This window comes from Carassius carassius, chromosome 50, assembly GCF_963082965.1.
Source record: "Carassius carassius chromosome 50, fCarCar2.1, whole genome shotgun sequence".
In the NCBI taxonomy this organism is placed as follows: Eukaryota; Metazoa; Chordata; class Actinopteri; order Cypriniformes; family Cyprinidae; genus Carassius; species Carassius carassius.
In genome coordinates this window covers 9043196-9064505 of record NC_081804.1, presented here as the reverse complement: position 1 = coordinate 9064505, position 21310 = coordinate 9043196, and the positions used below count along the sequence as shown (strand labels likewise).

Genomic DNA, 21310 nt, shown 5'->3' with positions numbered 1-21310 from the left:
TTCTTTGATGTAGGACAGTTGCGTCAAAGTATCAGTAAACAGAAAGTCAGAGATAACTGTGACATTTCAGTCATGCCAAATGAAATTATGGCACTGCCAGTTCTAATTCCCTTTCAGAGGAATTCATGCAACAACATTTGTTTCAAATGGCTATGGGAATCCTCTCTGTGCTGTCTAAGGCCATGCTTGACTAAACAAGTAAAATGCAAGCAACCGATATTTAAACCCACCCTCTATTAATCACAAATATTGAATTTGCAATCTATAGTTTTATGCACTTTTGAGGGAACTTTTTATTTTAGTGCCATTATGTTATGAGGCAAAATTTACTTAAGAAACCTGTTCTAGTCTCTGAAACAAACATTCGTGCGAGGCAGGCCACATCCGGAGCCAGTGTCTAATCAACATGAATACGTGTGCATGAATACAAATTTGACAAATATTTGTCAAATATTTAAGCATAGTGTGTCATTCAGCGTCTCTTTTCACGCACGTAAAACACATTTTCCACTGAACTTCTAATGAATAGCCTCCAGGCAAGAAAAGCATGAACCTACAAAAACTGTTAATGTTGGACTTGACTTAATACTGGTTTCTGCTCTTTCAGCTCACTCACGTTGCTTCTCAGCTGATATCAGTCAGTCGACTGGGGACGTCATCGGCATTACTGACTTGATCAAGATATGGGCATTCTTGGAATAGATGTACTGTAGAGAAATGAATCAAATCAAAACAACAGCAATGGAATGTTTTTTAGTAATGAATCCTGACCTGATTTGTAGAGAATCCACACACACACACATATACAGTACATACATATATATAGTTCACTACATATGTTTTTTTTTTATAGTTTAACCATCCACCAACCAAATGGACTTTATCCAGCCTTTGCTAGACCCACTCTCCCCGTACTTAAGAGTGTTTGACTCTCAGAATTTTTAGCATAAATCTAACACCATTACAACTCAGCTTCCTTATCTGAGTTGGATTGCTAGGATTGGATTACATTAACAGATGTATAGGCTGACTAAGCAACAAATCGCCTTCTAGGCCTCGGACATTGTGTATTAGTGAAAGTCTCTCCCCACCTGCCAAGAGGTTTACAGATCCAATAGAGGCTTTCTTTTTAATGATTCACTTTTATGACATAATTAGGAATAGTTCAGGTGAAAATTAAAATTGTCATTCATTACTCACGTAATTCCAAACTTGTATGACTTTTTGATTTCTCTAATGAAACATGAAAGGAGAAATTGTCCCAGAGCAAATAACAAACAGCTATGTTGTTATGACTCTTGCCTTATACCTGTTCCAGTAAGTCCCTTGATCCAGCTTTAGCCGAAGGTACATCATATTGAATTATCACCAGTGAACCAAACGGTCACCAGCTGGCACTCGTGTCCTGAAACGGGCCAGTGCGTTTGGCACGCCTCAGTTTGGCACGCCTCAGCTGCCCCATTCCAGTAGCTTTACGAGATGTTGACCTAATGCAGTGATTCCCAACCAGAGCTATGTATAAGCAGGTTCAAGGGGTTACATGGAAAGTTCCATTTAAAAAACATGCAGAACAGATATTATGACTTATTTATTTAAATCTTTTGACAGCTGTATTTTCAGTTAATTTTTTACATTTTATTTGTTTATTTAATGGCTTAAAATGTTTGGTTAAAAAATAAAATAATCAAAATAAAACAATGAATAGTTTTTTTATTTATTTGTTTGTTATTTGTAGTCATTAACATTTGTTAAATCATAATTAAATAATTTTTTTATTATTTACATGAATTAATTAGTTACATTTATATTAAGTAAAAAAATGTAATGGTATGCATGCTTAATATATTAGGAATGTCAAAAGAAATAGATTAATTATTAATCATTAATTTCAGTTTTATTAGGGATGTCAAAAATTTTAAATAAATATTTTTTTTTGTTTTGTTTTTTGTGTGTGTGTTTTTATGCATAGCCGCTTTCACTTTCAGTGTATATGGTCTTTCAATTTTTCAATTGTACCAAATTTATTAGGTTGAAATATTTAAATGAAATGATTAATCATTAGAAAACTCATCTTATATAATATTGTTTTTTATTATCATTTATTTTTTAGAAAGAAAGTAAAGGAAATGATCTGTTTCAACATGTTCTACTGGCTCAGCAGGCTTTATTTGGTGAAGGAAGAGTTTGTGTGTTCTAAATCTCTCAATTAAATGTCATTTTGATTAGTTAATCCTTCAGTTTGTGGCTGTGGGTACTGACAAATAAATAAAATCCATCACTTTTTATGAGATGTAATGTTTATACATGACTGTAACTCTAGAGTTGCATGTTTTGAATTAAAACAACATTTTTTTCATTCTCTGAAGAAAATGAGAGCAGTGCCTGACGTGCAAAGCCTGCTAAAATGATTTGGGTGGTTGATAGGGCTATATGGTTACTAAGGTGTTCTTAGTGACATAGTATTATGCTAAATGCTCATTTTAAATTTAGATGACCTTTGTGTCATTTAACACTCACTTAAAGTTAATATATATATAAAAAAACTATTTATTGATATATTAAAAGTATATTAAATGTAATAGCACTGTTAAATGTAAATTTTTAGGACATCCAAATATAAATTTTTCTTACTGTACATTACAGTGTTAATTATAGTAATAACAGGGTCATTATAGTTAACAAAATTATACTCTTTGTTACTTTGAATAAACTCGTATCGTATCGTAAAAAAATTAACCTAAAATTTTAAGAGCTTAAAAAAAGAAAACAATTTAAATGCAATTGTATGTTGAGGGAAAACTTCATTCTGTATCAGAAAAAAAAATAAAAAATTAATCGTATCTCAACACTAATTTACACTGATGGCTAAATTGTAATTAAAATGAATATTGATTTTAGTTTAACTAAATAAAATGTGTAAATGACTTAATATAAATGACTTAAATATAAAATAATAATAATAATAAAAAGTTAATATTTGCAATTTATCAGCTATCAACATGTAAATAATTGCAGCATTAGTGATAAGATCCCAAGTTTTATCATACACTAAATAAAAACTGTATAAGTCATGTTGATTAAGTCAATTAATTATCAGTTTCACCTTAAAGTGTTACTGATGTTCTTAATCACTAATAATGTGTTGTTGTTTTAAAAAGTGCACATCCTTTCAGGGTTGCCCAATTTCTACTCAAAACTAGCCCAAAACTAGCCCAATTGCATTTCAAAGGGGGTCCCCAGTTAAAAAACGCATTCCTGGGTGTAAAATACATGTTTCTTTGGCATTGTTCCCCTACTAAAATTCACATTCCAGGGGATAAATATCATGTTATTGGAGTTGCTTCAACCTGTAGACATGAAAAACAACCCTTGGCAACACTATTAAAGTAGCCCATTTCCGCGGGAAAACCGCGGACTTGGCAACACTGTTTCCTACTGTAAGGGCACATAATTTGTTTTTATGGCACTTGCTACAAAAAGCCTGTAGGTAAATTCTGATGCAGGCTTAACTAAACAGTATTACTTAGCTTGTAACAATATGCAGCATAATAGCTTGCGACTACACCACCCCAAATGTAATGTATCTGCCAGCTATAAGATTATTCCTCTAGAGACAGAGTCATTAAAGTAGTTTATGATCAGTGGTTTATGCTGGTGTCATGGATTATGTGGATGGGGAGGTCTTCACAGAAATCAATTTGAGCACTTGTGATCACTTTTTTGGATCATGCAAGCCATATTATATCAGCTGCACAACTACCCAGTGTGTTTGAAAATGTAAACCATGTAATAAACAGGTTGATAAATGAATGTAGGGCAGTAAGCTGGTATGAGTTGTTGGATTTGTTGTTTTGGATTCTCTGATTTATTGCTCTGTGTTAGAAAGTGACTCGGTGTGACCTCTTTTTTGAGGAAAGACGAGGGGAAATATTCTAGGAGGTGATTATGTTGGCGTTCTCTTGTATTTCTTGACATGAATGAGAAATGTTGTTCTGACAGTTTCTCTTTTTTATGACTCAAATCTAAGAATTTCTCTTCTTGACCCAATATTTTTAGGCTGAAACAGTGCTCCAATTGACATGGCAAAGGTCCTGGGAGCAGACGGCTGGAAATTGATTTTTATTTGGGTGGGATCCAGTGATAAATTTCTCATGAAATGTTTCTCAGATTGACAGGGAGTAGATTAGACCTTCTTCAAATTACTCTTATGTTCCGTCAGGTTTGGTTGTTCTGCTAGCAGTGCTATGCATACCAGCTCTTGTCTTTCAATGCTCTCCTCCCCTTCAGGAACACCCTTCTCCAGCCCTCCCAACATGTGGTATTGCTTATAGTAGTAAATTCTGATGTATTACTGGGAACATGCAGTAGCTTAAGAGAGGCTTTGGTCTCATAAAATAGTGGCAGCATCTATCACCAGAAATACTTGCTTAAATATTTGTGATACATATCTATTTATATATTTTATCAACAGACATTTTTATATTCAATTGTCATTATATGTAGTTAAAATATACACATATTTTTACAGTATTAATATGTGTGTATACATATAAGAATATATGAATAGAGAGAGAGGCTATGTTACACACAGGTATATTTAGATACATGCACTGAAATTTTTTGTGTATAAGAGAGGGATCTCAAAATTATACAGACATTGTTGGAAAGGGTTTAAATATGCAAAAGACGCTGCAAAACCAAAGAATTTATGGGACCTTATGGATTTTTCTGAATAACAGCAGGCAGTTTAACTGTTTAGGACAAACAAGGCACTTGTGAACAACTATCACAAAACAAATCCAGGTAACAACATAGTTATTAAGAATCAAGCATATGTAAACTTTTGAACCGGGGCGTTTTTATGAATTCTCTTATTCAGAAATATCTTATTCAGGTCAGTACATTTTATATTTTACAGATACTGCAAAGTGTATGTAAAATTTTGATCACAGCTTTATACATATACATTTTTATGTCCAACATATAAATCTAATATGTGTAAATAAAATGGATGGGCATTTGTAATTTCATTGAGATTCCAGTTAGATGCACAAAACATGCTGTAGACATTTATTATTAATGTTTTCTGCATTTTTGTGACCCTACAACAACAAATCATTTCCTCCTAATCGCTAAACACTTCCCTGCACGTGTTCTAAAGGCTCCACAAGGGATTTTGAGAAACAAATTTCTAGACAGAGAGTCATCAGGGCCCGGAGGTCTAAAGAAAGTCTCTCAAGATTCTAGAAGCCCCTGTGTTTTCTTGGTAATGGGCACGCTCAAGAGGGACAAATGATGAAGTGATGCATTTTTAGTGTTGAGAGAAGTAAAACTGCAAGAATTCAGCAGCTTGATTAAATTAGTGTCTGTCATGGAGAGAAAAATTAACCCTCTGTCTGATCCTCTCAAGTTACTACAATATCAGGGAAATAAAAGCTGATTAAGTTATCCCTCCTATACACACAGGTTTAAGTATGCATGAGGGGAGGCGAAGTGAAACCCGTGACAGCCTGGCGAGAGCAGGAGAAAGAGGAAAAAGCTGTAATAATAGATGAAATCGTTATCAGGGAGGTATGACAGGCTATTAGTTCACAGACCGGACATGCCCATAAAACAACACTCTCTTAGGAGAAAGAGTGCAAAGGTTCGGTCAATGGTCAACACTGAACATTTGTTCTGTAAGACATACTCTGAGGTAAAAAAAAACAACAACCAACACCAGGGAAACTACCACCCTGCGGTAGAGGAAAGCTGGGTAAGATCTAGTTTTGTTCTGCTCAACTTAAAACATTTTTTGCAAATGGATATTTAAATGTCATTTTTAACATAGGGAAATAAACGTGCAGTGGCACAACTTGCCCCCAGTATTGTGCCAATGGCTAAGTAAGTCCATATATATATATATATATATATATATATATATATATATATTTTTAAAAAAAAACAATTGACCCATTCGCTAAGCTCCACTAGTTTTGGTTGATCAGACAAGCTTTAAAGATTGTCCCACAGGAATGAAAAGGAGATTTCAGTAAACAAAGTGATTTTCAGTAAATATGCTTATAAAATGTGATAAAAAAAACCTTGCACATTATTCTTATGTATACTGCAATAACTTGTGAAAATGCAAATGTGTTATTGAGGAGATTTCTGCACTAATACCAAATATATATTCATATAATGAAAAACAATTTATTAATGGCCTATTCCCTTCCAAAATTTGATTTATTTTATTACATATCACAAACGTATCAATATATAAGTATGTACAGGTGGTTGTCCTTCCACTGGCACATCCATTGAAACAGGTGAGACACATAATAATGTCGTAGGTGGTTATTAAGAGGACTATTCACATCTATATCAACAGAGTTACATACTGTAGCACCTTCAAGTTTCTGTGTTTCACAGAATGAATTGTGAGTGGAAAGTTTTTGCTGCACCTCACATCTCCAAAAACAATTAGGAACACTGTGCACCAGATATCAAGCACAGCTAGGGATTTCTGCTGGTTTTTCAGGCTAATGAAGTGCATCACAATGGTATTCAAATGAGTAGCTGTTCACCTCTTGAATTTACATTTATTAAGTGTGCTTTACTTTCATATTCGTACTCTTATTGTGTAGGGCATGATTGGGTAAAATGAGTTATCCAGGATTTTTGTCAACTAAAAAGGAGGCACAAGCTGCATGTGAGAGATACGAATTAGAATGGTGTCAAAGGAAATTTGTTTCATTACAATCAAATATTTTGAATATTAAAGCTTTCCTGGCTGCAGCAAAATGTGACTTGGGAATGAGGCTATGCATTATTTCTTTTCCTTCATATTTTTGTTTGAAATGTCCTATAACATATTGTTTTACCTCCATCCAATTTCTCCTAGACTAGAGGGTAACTTATTACTAAATGGCACAGTTGACCTCAGTCTAGCTAGTTTTAGCCAGAATACTGTGCCACTGCTGTAGATGTCACTGTTTACCTCAGTGTTAGCGCGCGGCTGTCACATTCGACCATATAAGAACCAGAGAAGTCAAACACGTGGAATTCAAACACATTTGATTTGCATATTCGACAAAATGTCAAGTATGTGCAACATGAAACCCCCAGAAAGCCTTCGTGTGAAGATGAAACAGCGGCTGCTGGTATTCACCAAATTTCCCGTTTGAGAATCTTTGAATGATCAGCTGTGCTTCATTTCTTATGTTTTCATAACAACAAAACCCAGTTTTAGCAAAAACCAAAGCCTTGTTTCGTTCTTCGACGACTTAATATAGGCTATAGTTAGTAGCCTACATGAATAAGGTGAAGTAAACACGCGCACGTGAAGAAACGTTTTCCAGAACGATGCCAACATTCACTGAGCATTTCTACAACATCTCGCGCCAGAGACTTTTTCCACTACAAAACATCTAACAAACTATTTGCAGTCACGACACGCCGTAATCAAGCGACTCCATCCTGCGAAAATTAGCAGGAAAACGCTGCCATCAAATAAATCTCAGTTGGACGTTTAGATGGTGATTGTGAAATCGACTGAGACCCAGGGCAGCAGACGATCGAGATGAACTGGGGTGGGCGGGAGCGCGCTGGAGTCACACGATAAAAAGGCTTTGCTCTTGAGAAAAAAACTCTTGATTCTTTCCGCAGCCTTCCGTCCTCCATCGTGCGGTATGAAGCGTCTCCCTGGATACTTACCATCATTACGCAAATTTAGGTGACTTTCTTTCCCTCCCGATTTGGATTCTACTTTATGATGATTTTGGATATGTACCTTTGGGATGAAGAGAACCCTTTCCCTGCCCGCCGAAGTAAGATAAAATAGGGTTTCGCTGTCACTGGAGTTACTCCTCTCGTTCCATATGAAGAAGTCAAACGTAAGTGAACGGCTTTTGCTTTAACACGAGTAATTTAGCGTGAATCACATGTGAATTGCACTCGTTTCTGCTACGTTACGTGCGCTTGCCAAAAAGCGCTGTCTGCAGAGCATAACTAGAGGACATGTTAATGAACACGATAGCGTGTTTTATATTACAACACCTTTTGAAGCGACAGTCTAGACTTTCTCGCATCGTTGAGCATTTAACTATTTTAAGGCGCGCAATTGTGCTCAATTAGTAGGTGGAGGTGAGGAAGGACTAGCTGCATAATGTTTTATTTAAAATGAACTTGACGCTTTTCGTTAATTAGGCTTCTGCAAACATGCTTTGATCTTGCGTAGGCGAAGGTTGTTATAGCCTGCTGTAACAGCATGTTTGTTTCCATCTAATAAACTTGTCACAGTCATTTCTCGTCATTTCTACTCCCATTTGAAATGGTAAGAAGAAGAGCAACTAGCAACTTCGAAAAACGCATAGGTTAATTCGATCTAATCAAACTGCAAAATCGGCCTTTGTTGTCGTTTAATTAGAGAATATTATGTCTTCGACAATTTGTGGGGTCCCCTCTTGTTAAACGATTTTAAAACCATGATCGATAAATATAAAGTCCTCGAAAACGGAGATTAATACTGATAAAACGAAACGACCTTTGGACGTTTACGCAGGTGCTTGCGAAAAATCTACATGCACTAGATTTTGCTAATACATTACACACTGTCTTGGTCGTGTTACACAACGGGAAATAAGACAGGGGAAATGGTTTTCATTGACTGTGGGGGATATTTCCTCGAAATGTATCAGGCTTTTCGAAAAACATCAGTAACGCTTCCCTTGCCTAAGTGAACTAGGTGAGGCTTTGCGCTTGTTGTTTAGGTACTGTAAATGATGAAAAACATTTGCCATGTTGTAAATATACTCTAATTTCTATAAGACCTAGTCTATATCGATGTTGGAAGAGACTAGAGTCGTTCACCTTGCACCTTCTTAGCCCTGCTTGGAATTTGCATTGCGTCTTGCTGAGAGTGAGCAGTTTTAGGATGAAGATTGTGTGTGTGCATTTTTGCTATTTTATTGATAGACAGTAAAAAAGAAACAGGACACAAAGAAGTCAAGTTGAACCAGGAAGGGAAAACAGCTTAGGCTTGAATTGAACCCTGGTGTCCCAAAAGCATGGCACCTTAAAATGTCAGAGCAGTCAAACAGACTGCTAAAACGTTGCTTCAGTAAAACAATTCAAGTGCACACAATTTATGTTTAACTTTGGCTGTTTTAAAACTGCATTTATTGGCTTTGACACACCTTCCACGTGGCTTACTCATAACCATACATGAAATAAAGTTAATAATTTGCTACAATAAGCACAGGAAAGCTTGCTTATACTGTGCACGTGAAAGTTTTGATTTCTGAACAAGACTGAGACTGAACAAACCACATTTGACTTTTGTGGTTAATCAATTAGTGTGAATGTAATGTATGAGGAAAATGTTTTGTAAACACCTTCAATCTGTTTACAGTGTTCTGTGGCTTCAGTTAAGAAACCAAACCTAGTACATGAATAATCATTGGACACCACTTTACAGTCACCCGTGACATACATTGAGCCCTTTGCCAAAACCGAGGCTCAATTAAATTAATTAAATATCTTGCATGAAAACAAAACACCTTCAATCATATGCCAAGCCCAAAGGCCAAAATAAGTTAGTGGCAGTTTGCAGTGCGACTATGAGGAAGTGTTACGCATTGAAAACTAGCAATCTTGAAGTTTTTTGTTTTGTTTTTTTGCAGCATTGAATTTCCTCGTGTAGTGTGTGTTCTTCACACACGTTCACAAGAAGCGCATACCCTAGTTCAACACATTTCCTTCCTGGAAGATTTCATTATACTGTGAAGGTGCAGCTATATAGTAGATGACATTCTTGTGTAAGGATTGAATTAAACTTACAGATGTGATTTGCAAGTTTAGCTTCTGAAATTAGATATGCAATATTAGCACCTCAGCTGTGAAGTCATTACAAATGAAATGAGCTAAAGCAACACAGCCGCAACTTATGTTGTATAGACCACAACAGTAATCCTATTCACAATCTTTAAAACTGGTTTTAGTGATGACAAATATTTCAAGAGAGCTAGAACAAACTATGGGATTGTAAAGCAATGGCATCTGCTTGTTTTAAGTTGTAAGTAACTTTTTAAATTATGCTATTAACTATTATGTTGTTAACTTAATATGGTGGGATGTTGCCGCATTACAGCATTGAAGACAGATATGTTTTCTGATAAGAAAATAAATGAAAAAGACAGAAAACCAAGATTGCATTATTTACATAGATTTATGGGGTTGGTTGTCAATTACTTCCCTCATAAAATGGCCATAAATGATCTACCATTGTCTTTTCTGTTAGACAGTATACATACTTTCTGGATTTTATTATAAATAATTGTTATGTAAGCTAATTATTTTAGTTTACTGTTTGGGTTGAAGGTATGCAACAATTTATTGTTGTGTCTACGTTTGAGAAAGTTTATGATCTGTACTTCTGATTTCATCATATCAGATGATTCACTCTGCACTGTAAAGATAAGTTGTGGATTTCAGTGTTTTACACCGAGTAAAGCAAGTTGCAAATGTCCACTAGATACTAAATTGATTACACAGTAAACCAAACACACAATGACTGATTGTTTAAGCAAAAAAACGTTGGTACATTAAGTTAATACATAAATATGTGCTTTGAAATATGTCTAGCAAGCCTTTCCGGAGATAAAATATCAAAAATAGGAATTATGGGTTGAATCATAATTTAAGCGAACATTATCAGCAACATCATTGCGCCATTCCAATTAAGTCTGTTTACCTGTTTACTTTGTTTCCATATCCTTTTAGTCCTTACATGGCATTTGACACTCACTTTGCTTTGACACTGCTAAGCCTAGTCCAAATAAAAAGGTTTTCAATAGCAGATCACAATAAAGGGTGAAACTTCATCCGTGTTTGAATAGAGCTTAATTGTATAATGGACTCTCTAAAGTGAATTGAACCCAATGATAAAAATGAAATCACTGGGCAGGCAAATAAATCTTTTGCTTTTATTGGCGCACTCTGTAAACTGAATATGTCAATAAATTAAACTCCTAACCTATAATATGATCCCTGTTAGTTTTCTATTGTTTCTGAATTATGTGTTCCATATGTCTGTTGTTTTATTGTAAAAAAAAAAAAAAAAAGTAACCTTTCAATGTCTGGCTTAATTAGCGATTGAAAAGGTCATTAAGCGATAATATCATTGCATTTCTTTTCTCTCAGAAATGACATTCTCAGCGTTCTCCTCAAAGCGTTGGGTGGGTTCCATTAGCATAACTTATTTTCTTGGTTAGTTCCCGAACAAGGCCTTCTTCCAGGACAGGCTATCACCCAGGCTATTGTTATTTTTGCTCCCACCCAGTCATAGACTCCCTTTAAATTAGCTATCAAATAGCCAGATCACATTTCATTGGACTCCTGTGGCCTGCTGTTGCCCTCTATTAAAGCGATCATCAGAGGACATTGCAATGTAATCGATGCTGCACCAGCTACTATAAATCCGCTATGTATTTTCCTATTGTTTCCTTTTGATTTGAGATGTTTAGCAGCAACCAATGACTTTGACTTTGAAGAAATAATCATTATGGACCACAGAGGTGTACAGTCATGGCTGCTGAGGAAGAATTTGACATTCTTCTGTCTTGGCAAATTGAGAAAGCATATATATTCTCTGGGATATTTGATAGCATCTTTAACTAATGTTTATTCAATTAGCCAGAGGTTTGTAAAGTGCACATGAATGGACACAGCCAGACTGAGTGCAATTTGCAAAGGCAAATTTGATTTGAGTAGTTTTTGAGTGGATACTGGTCGCTGGCTGTTCAACAGAGGCTGCAACGATAATGCTAGTTTTCCAGCCGCTGATGTTTGTCCTCATGCTACTCTGGCATTTGTTAGCAGATCACACGGCTTCAAGCTGCCCTCTGTACACACATTTTGTCACTTTTTGTAATCAAAAACTAAGAGATGCTATTGTTTTTCTCACATGTTCCGAGTCTTTTAGCTTTTTCTCTGTAGTACGTTAGCATGAATTGTTAGCGTTTGTGTCGGAGCCAATATGTGGCTAGCTAATATCAATTATTGGGATTCTGCCTGTTTTGAAGTGTTAAGCTGATGTACATCATGAGACATCCAAAAATTGACTGTGTAAAGATGAAAAAAAAGAAGATATATGGTGACTAGACTAGACAAGACTGTTCTTCTTAATAAGGTAATTAGTGAATTGTACATTGTTCAGAACGAGCTTATATGTACATCTGGAGTGTGTGCAAAGTTAATAAATCCTAGCGATCAAAGTGTCTGGTCAGCATGACTCTGGCGATGATCTTATTTTCTAGCTGAGAGAGATGCTGTTAACATGATGTTCAAAAGGAAGAGCTGAGTTGCCGCTCTCTCTTTTTTGTCTCTGCCAGTCAGTCCAGCTCATGGTCAGCCATAATGAGATTTGTTCTGTTTCACATCTCCTTTGTCTGGCTAAGTGAAAGTGACCTCTTATTTGGTGTGTTGTAGCACGCTAACACTTTCAAGATTTCTTTGTAATTATAATACAGCAGTCTGTACAATGTCTTATAAAAGCCTATTTTTTAAGACAAAATGTAACAGAAAGGCGCAATTGTTAGATATAAAGTCATGTTGCAGGATATAAAGTCGCAATTATGAGAAAAAAAAGAGTTCTCAAAGTGTTACTTTAGATCTTGCAACACAACTTTTTCCACATAATAATGAATTTATATCCCCAATGTAATTTTACAATTTTGACAAACCAACAGTTGTGTAAAGTTGCAGTCATGTGCGAAAAATTGCAGTTTTGATAAATAATGGCACATAAAATGTCATTTGTGTGAAACAAGGTCAGGTTGCAGGATATGAAGTTGTAATTATGAGGAAAGAATTGTGATATGTTGGGTCACAGCTAGATATGAAGTTGCGGTGATGAGGAAAATAATTGCAATTGTGGTATTGTGAGATACAAAGCACAATGATAAAACTCAAAGTTTCATTTTGTTATATATAGGGTAATAATTACTTTAAAAAAAAATTATTTACTGATAAAGATTTATTCATTTTTATATACACAGAGCTGTTTTTAATAAATACATGCCCACAGCATTGCATTCTAGCATTGTGTTCACTAATATTCATATACGCTGCAATTTGCCACGTATTGTACATATTGCTGGAGACAGAATTTAGGAGATGCCTACACCCACACACCTATGATGCCTTAAATGCTGCCTACGTAGGTTTGGGAGTATCTTGTTGTTCAGTTCGTTTAAACTCTATTGGTTTATGGAGGACAGTGGTGAGTGAGTTTGAATTGTTCACGTTTAAATTGGAGACAGACAAACGTTTGTTGTTGTGTACAAAGTACTTGCTGAATCGTAGCTCTTGGCTATGAAGGCACTTTAACGTTTTCGAGGAAGTCAAATTATGTATAATATAACCAATAAAACATCTGGGCTTCCATGTGTTGTTTCATTCATCACATTTCAACAAATCCTCATCTGGTTCACAACACGCAAGAGCTCTCTACAGTCACTGGTGATGCTGTCTGAAATACTCGCAATAGATTAACTGCTTGTTTGAGTGCATACTAAATTCCAGATACCATCATGTGTACTAGCATTGTTTACTTTGAATTACATATTGTAATCCATTTATTCAAAGCAATACCTAAGCATTTACATGTGGCCAGTCTTTTGTATTGTCCTGTTGTAAATAAACATCCCCTGTTTTACCAAGAAGAATGTTTTTAGAAGAGCTTTTTGGAAAGAAGATGCATTTTGGAAACTCTTGTGATGGGGGAATCATTTATATTATATATTATAAATTAGTAGATTTGCTTTAAAAATAGTATACAATAGTAAAGCACTAAAAGCTTTTCAGTTAGAGTGTTTTCAACTTATTTATTTTCATATAAAAATACGGCATGAATTTGCATCAAACAATGGTATAAACATAATTCAGTGTAAATTGTATTTGTGTTATTAATTGTAATTGTAAATCGTAATTAATCATCGCAATTACAATTTCATGGGAATAATCGACAATTACGATTTTTGTCATAATCATGGAGCCCTACTGGTAGCATGGAATCAAAGGTGGTTCACGAATTGACTTTAGTTTTTATTAAGAATTGACTTTAGTTTAGTGGAAGTGCTTTAAATATCATGCTGTGCATTAATTTTATACCGTTCTTATTCAGTTTGTAAATTCATCTTAGAAACACTACTGCTCCAACTATTCATATTCATGTGAAATATGTGTGGTATTTGTATTGAGCTGTGTCTCGATGTTTTCTTGAATGTCCCGTCACTACCTTTACATTTTAAAATGCTATGTCAAGTTATAAACAATTCAGCTTTTAAAGTCAGTGTTAATTGTGGTTTGCAATGTATTTTAATTAAGGTGACATTCTGATTCATGAGTGAATCAGCATATCCAATAATGAGAAAAATTCTATTGGGCTATTTTATTTTGCCTTATTTTGCATAATGCAGAGTAAACATTAGTACCATGGAGCTAAAAGCTAGTTTTTTAAAGCAATTACTAACTAGAATGCTAGTTTGCTAAAACAATTATTTGTAAATAATTATAAATTTACTGTTACTGTCAATTACCCTGGCTCACTGTACATTGGGACCGTGATTACTCATTTTGTGGCGGGCGACATTACTGCTTACAACGTCAACGGACAACATTGTAGAACGTTTCCGCTGGTATTAAACAACAACAGGCTGGATCAATCTTTTTTTGATATTATTTTTTTTCACATTGCTCTGTTACATCTTCTTCACTACTTGTCTAGCGAAGTGTGCTAAAACAATACCTAATGAAATGCTAGTTTGCTAAAATAACAGCTAAATAGAATGTTCAAATTGATGCTACAACATCAGCTGAAAAAAATGCTAGTTTGCTAAAGGACTAAGTAAAATGCTAATATACTTAAACAACGTGTGTATGCAGCTTCAAAAGTGACTTTGAAATCAGCCTTCGAAATGAGACACAGCTAAAACGTCAGCTATATAGAATAGTTTGCTAAAACAATAGCTAACATTATCCAATAGCCAGCTCGGTCTTAGTGACATCAGCAGTCATTTCATAGGAAAATGTTAAGATTTTGATGTAAAATTGGACTTTGGAATTGCATACACTGATGAATCATTTACAGTAAGACCAGAAACAAACATCAAAAAAGTTTAGATTTGTGTTGACTTTAAAAACGAGACCCCTGTATTGTGCTGTAGCTGTTTTTGACGTGTTTCTTAATGTAAACGTCTCCCAAGAAATACATCCAGTTGTGGTCAAGTGATCCTAAAACCAGCCTAATTTTTGAAAATATGTAATTGCAGAGCATCAATTTTGTAATTGTGCAATTACACAATCGGAGCATCTTGCAGCTAAACAGCCTGTCCTCACATGAGTCTGCTCTTCACCTCTGCTCCACTCCCCCTCTCCGAGTCAAGCTGAAACTCTTTCAATCGCTAGCCCATTTCTACCGACAAGGCTCATGCATTGTTTGTCTGGGATCACCCTTGTAATCAGGGTTAAGAGCAAATCTGCCTAATGTTATGCAACAAGCTCAAATCGCAGGTCTGGGAAGAGGGGAGCAAAAGCTTTAAGTTTTAGGCCACCATGGGACAACAAGCTTTATAGCGACGACTGGGAATTTGCTAGACAAAAACGCTCATTTATTTTTTCAAAACTAACCCGGTTGTTCTCAAAATAGCAGTGAAAACATAAATTTCCATTTTGCTTAATACTCCTCTAAACAATGAGATTAGAACACAATCCAGATCTGTATTATTAAAAGATTTTCGATATGGTCACTTAGACTGATTTTTTACCTCTTGTTTTTCAGATTTGGATATGCACCTGTGTCCATTTATTGCTGTACATGACAGTTGCTGCCTATTCCAGTGAAATAGGAAATCCCATTACAGATGACATCAAGAAAATTTCTTTCCTGGTAAGAGCTTGGACATGCTTATCTCTACAGTGCCGGGGCTTTTTTTCCAAGCATACTTTGTGAAAGACAACAGCGAAGGCTGATTTATTGATGCTCTGGGGGAAAGAGCTGAAATGTATTTCGTGTGTGTTGGAATGAAAGCCCCAGACATGTGGTTCAGAGTATGATAATAGAGTCATATGCATAAATCAAATGCTTCACTGCAGACAGTCTTTTTAGGATCATCAGAAATCATCAGCCTGAAAGGATTATTGAGTTTATCGCTTTATTGGAACATATGAGTTGTGTAATGGCATTTGCTTTCCTTTAGCAAAATATTTATGAAGTATGATGCCAAATCACTGTGCGTGCCATATGCTGAAAGGTTGATAACCAGGGATTCAAATGTTTTGAAGTAGATATGTAACATATGTCTGTGGTTTCCATAGCTATACCTAAGCCAATTTTATAAAGCAAATGAGAGTAATTCCATGTTTACAATGTGGTTACTTATTGGTAAATTTTAATTTTTTCGTCTTTATTGATAATGAAACGACCATGTGCATTGTAGTTTTTGGCACCTAGAACCGGCTTTCTTTCTCTCCTATTAGAAACAGAATATTCCAAAAGACTACAGGATTACATTACGTTATATACCTAAAGAAGTGGTGAGTTATTTGGTTTCCATTGAATCATTAATGGCAATAAAAGCAAACACAGTGATAATCTAGTAATGTCTTTTATTTTTCTTCAAGAGTGGTATGTGCTGGGTGAAGCTAAATGTATTTCACTTGGAGGTGAGCTTAAAAGGCCTGGCGCAGAAGTTTGGGAACATATCCTCCAATAAAGATAATATAGGCACTTTGGTCCAAATACTGCAAGAGATGCGGTATCACATTGGATATGGCTTGGTAAGTTACCTCAAACAAGTGTTCAACATTTTGTTATTTTGTTACAAATTTTCTAGTCCGCTGAAAAATTCTCAAAAGGTTCTAGAAACATCACAATGAATGAAGAACATTTGTTAATTGATAAAAAAGCAAACAAAAAAAATCAATCTGCAATGTTTTAGGCCTTAATTTTTTTTTTTTACGTTTAAAATAATTTCTATACAAATATTTATTTATTTAGAAGTAAAACATTGTAACCAATGATCAAGAAACGACCTATTCATCTTGTAAAGCAGTGTAAAATCTGGTATGTTTTATTAAGGTTTTATTAATTTCTTTTTAAATTGTAGTTTGAAATTATTTCTATAAAATATATATCACATATATGCCCTGACAAGGTTTATAAAACTATTATTAATGTTGTATCAGTCATTTTAATTTATTCATATTTCTATTCAAAACTTGTTTTTATAATAATATTTTTTTTTACATCCTTTTTAACTAAAACATTGCAACAAATGATCCACTTGTAAATCTAAACCATTTTATTCTGATTCTTTAGGAGGATTCAATGCTAGAATTCGATTGTCACTACGGAAATGAGATGTGGCTTACGGCAAAGTATTTTGAATTTGTGGAGGACTTTTTCAACACTGCCAATTTATCAAGAGATGTCGAGGACTGCGAGCCCCCACCATGTCCCACATCCACAAAAACAACAGTAACGACAACTACAACGTCGTCGACATTGTCAGCGCAACATAGTACAAATGGTGAGGCGCATGTCATAACCAGTCGAAAAGACCTTGCGAAGGCATGCTCTGCATATTGCACAGTGTTGTCTGTGGTGCTTTTAATGAAGCTATTGAGAAACCACAGAATGTCATTTGTGGAAGGCCGCCCATTTGCAGCTGAGGTTTTAGATGTTAACACCCGCTTTTAAATCACATCTCTTGTGGCATCTTTGGTTGCAATTTTGCGCATGTAGTGTGTGTGTGGGTGTGGGTGTGTGTGTGTGTGTGTCTTTCACGTCTTTTCAAACAAAGCCGCTGGACAAAACAAGAATGGCAACATATTTTTGTCAGCGGTATTATGACAGAGTCTCAGCTGAGTTTCAAAACCAAGAGATATGCTCCCTAGTGAACGACATGAAAGGGTGAACAGAATCGAAGTCCAATTGTCACCATGTTGATTACAGAGCAATCTTCAGATCTTCCCAAGCGCAAGCTCTTTCTTTCTAAAAGCGGACAGATCAGATCTTCCATTTGGCGGAGAGAAAAGGAGATTGTTTCTGACTTCTTAACATCTAACAATGAACGGTTTTTATCTGAGACTTTTAATGCTTCTCTGTTTCTGGCTTTCTCTAGAGAAACATAACAGTTTGCCTGATAACCCCAAAAAAGGTGAGTTATCATATATATGTCTTTAGTCATCACTATTGTATGCATCCAAGTGATAGTTGATCCAAAAATGAAAAAAATAAATAATTTACCTACCCTCATTTTGTATTATAAGGGAAAAAAAATTGTGTGAACGTTCTTCAAAATTCCTTGTTTTATGTCCAATAGAGGAATTGAGGAACAACTTCAAGTAAATGATGACAGTATTTATTTATTTTATTCATTTGAAGATGACTATCCAGCTAGCCAAAGAAACAAGAAATGACTTGAGAGCGAGTAAATGTTAACTGAAGATTAATTTCATTTTATTTAGGGTAATCTATTCCTCTACCAATTATTTGAGGAACACTATTCAGAGACATTAGTTTGAGTAAATGGTGACAGGATTTTAATTTTATTACATTTTTTATTGTAGTTTTTGTTTTATTTTGGGTGATCTATCTCTTTAACATTTATTTCAAGAGAACGATCCAGTTATGCAGGTCAGATATTGGATTTGGATCTCAATAGATATATTGTGAAGGTTAAAAGTTTGTCTTGCTATCTGTCACAGTTCAACTAAAACATCTTTGCAAACTGATGAAACCAGTCTCATTTTTCTGTAGGGGCATTCCTTCCGAAAGTTGTGCAGAACAGTCTTATGTCGCTTCTCGCCATCCCGTTCATCGCCGTGGTGGTTTTTCTGATGGTCTGGAAGGTACATGTGGTGGTGTGCCACGCTGAGCTTTCAGCATCACAGCCTTTTCGCTTTAAATCCTGATTGGTGTTTTTCTTTCTTCTTTTGTAACGCAGATTAAATCTAGAAGAAACGCCCCCCAAACTGAACGGAGTCCGGAAGAAGGTCCCGCCCTTTTCTCAGGAGAGGAAGCCAATATACCCCCATTAGATGTGGAGATATCTGAAAAGTAATGTCTGCAGCAGTCAAATCTGCATAGTGTGCTGTGCTTTTTACACAAAATTGAGCCCTAAAATTTGTGAAAACTTAAGCTAAGCCTGAACAAATTGTCAAACTTCAAATACATATTAAATAAATCAAATTTTTTATTTAAAAGCATATATATTTTTACTAATATGAAACCTAACAAATTGGTTTGCATTATTCATTTTTTCTTTTATTTTTTTTTGCTTAAGTGTCCAAACATTTTTGTGGTCTATTTTTGTCCTGCCTATTCAGCTGTTTCAACACACCAATTAACACCAACCCTTTTTTTCTTTTCCAGAAACAGATTAAATATTATCATGGCAGTGTAAATCCAGCCTCAGCTTAACCAACGCAGGTAAATAATGTTCTTGTAATAAAGTATTAACCTGACCTGCTTTACCACATACTATTATCGATGCATAAAGTTTTTCAGAGGCCACAGCCATAATTTTGTTTTTCATTAACTACATTTCAGTCAGTCCTTCAAACGGCACAACGGACAGGAACACACAAGCACCACCTCCGAAAGATTCTCTTACTGAACTTCTAATTGTGAAGGACGCACACTGGCCTGAAAGGCAACAAACTGCTCTTTGAGAACTGATGCCCTCTCTTATCAACCACTGCTGAGCCCTTTGGGGTAGATAAGGTTGCTCCTTCTGAGAACTTCTCTGAGTCACTCTTCATGCTCTTCAAAGCTTCCTTCTCCTCTTGGAGACTGCAAAGAGACTGTTCAGGGGGAATTTGATGAAAAACAGAATGAAAGCAACACAGCATTGGATTCAACTGGAGATGTCAAATAGCTAAGCGCATTTTTTCAAGCACAGGAGCCGCAGTTCAGAAGGAGGCCAGCCATATTGTTGCTTGAGAGCAGATGGCCATCTAAAAGGAGTTTAAGCAGAATTGACTACCTCCAGCTGCACTGGTCCATCTCCTTCTTTATTACTTCGTCCTTGTTCTTTCTCTTTCTTTTGGTCTGGGTGTCCAGATAGACGCCTTTTCAGTTTTTTGAGTGCTTGAATCAGTAAAGTCATTCTCAGATTGTATCATCTGATTTGTGAATTGTTTTTGTTGTCACTATAGACTGGTGGTGTGGACTTAATTTATTTATTACTGAATATGACATGACACCTGCATGGCAACAAATATCGATAGAGACGAAAAATACAAGATCGTCTCAACTTAAAACATATCCCGCAATCCTTAAACGCTTATGTATTTCGAAAATAAACCATACATTCATACTAGCCGCAACCTTGTAAGAACCATTATAGCTTCTCAGCTGCTAAATGCAGTTATGTGAATCTGTTTTTAAATGCTGTTTATCAAATATTAAAGTCTATTTAGTACACCCGCGATTATGTAGTTAGTTTCACATTGTGGCTTTTTATAAAGTCCGTTTCAGTGTTTTTAAAGTCAAAGAAAATTTCTGGTGGCTGCTAATTTTATAGACGACTCTGCTTTTGTCAATGGTCATGAGAGGTTTATAGTTTGTAGATTTTAATTAAGAATTAAAATCTGATTTTTCTGCCATACTAGAGTGCGATGCATCTGTCAGACTTAAAATATGGGTCAAAGTGAACTCCGCTAGTATTACATCAAACAAAATGGTACACCTCTCACTACGAAAAGTGACTTGTTTGAATACAGAAATTCAGTGGTCCTTTGACGCCGTCCGAATATCTCGCTAGCAGTACAAAGTAACCGTAATATAAAACCTACACATATGCTTCTACTCATATTTTTGTGCCTTTTCATAGCATGGCTCTCCCTGTAAAGATTCTTTTTGGATAACCAGCCATATATTTATTACAGAAAAACAAAATAATATTATAATGATATTGCACTAGTTATATTCAAGAAAACTACTCTAGGACATTTCAGTTGACTTTCCAAGAAAAACATAACACGGTTCCGGTTTTGGTCTCCTGCTGAGTATGAATCAATTTATGCATGTTCACATCTGACGTCTTACATGGTTTGCGCTTAATCTGTACATACTGATTTATGATATCCATGACTCATATAGACAAGTGCTAATGATTTTAAGACGAGACTCAGTGGCAAGACTCAGTCAGATTTGATTTGTACCCTGCTTTCTCCAACTGGTTGTAATGATCTCTATCCTGTGCTGTGGGGAATAACTTGTTGTCTGCCAAGTCTTCGTTTTCTTAGTTATAGCATGTACATT

The 21310-nt window shown here is 35.4% G+C and overlaps 1 protein-coding gene across 2 annotated transcripts; it reads left to right on the top strand.

The window, feature by feature from the left end:
- The first annotated feature begins 7307 nt into the window (after nucleotides 1–7307).
- Nucleotides 7308–20477, top strand: LOC132133211 (kit ligand-like). 2 transcript variants are annotated; one of them, XM_059545986.1, is made up of 10 exons: nucleotides 7308–7714; nucleotides 15821–15928; nucleotides 16519–16575; nucleotides 16663–16818; nucleotides 17360–17570; nucleotides 18165–18200; nucleotides 18803–18894; nucleotides 18990–19102; nucleotides 19418–19474; nucleotides 19595–20477. In XM_059545986.1, exons 2-9 carry the CDS (start codon nucleotides 15857–15859, stop codon nucleotides 19446–19448), a joined length of 768 nt encoding a protein of 255 aa, XP_059401969.1. In that variant the 5' UTR covers nucleotides 7308–7714; nucleotides 15821–15856; the 3' UTR covers nucleotides 19449–19474; nucleotides 19595–20477. The 2 variants fall into 2 exon arrangements, with proteins under 2 accessions (XP_059401969.1, XP_059401968.1); XM_059545985.1 differs by having other exon boundaries at nucleotides 7315–7874.
- Nucleotides 20478–21310: the final 833 nt, after the last annotated feature.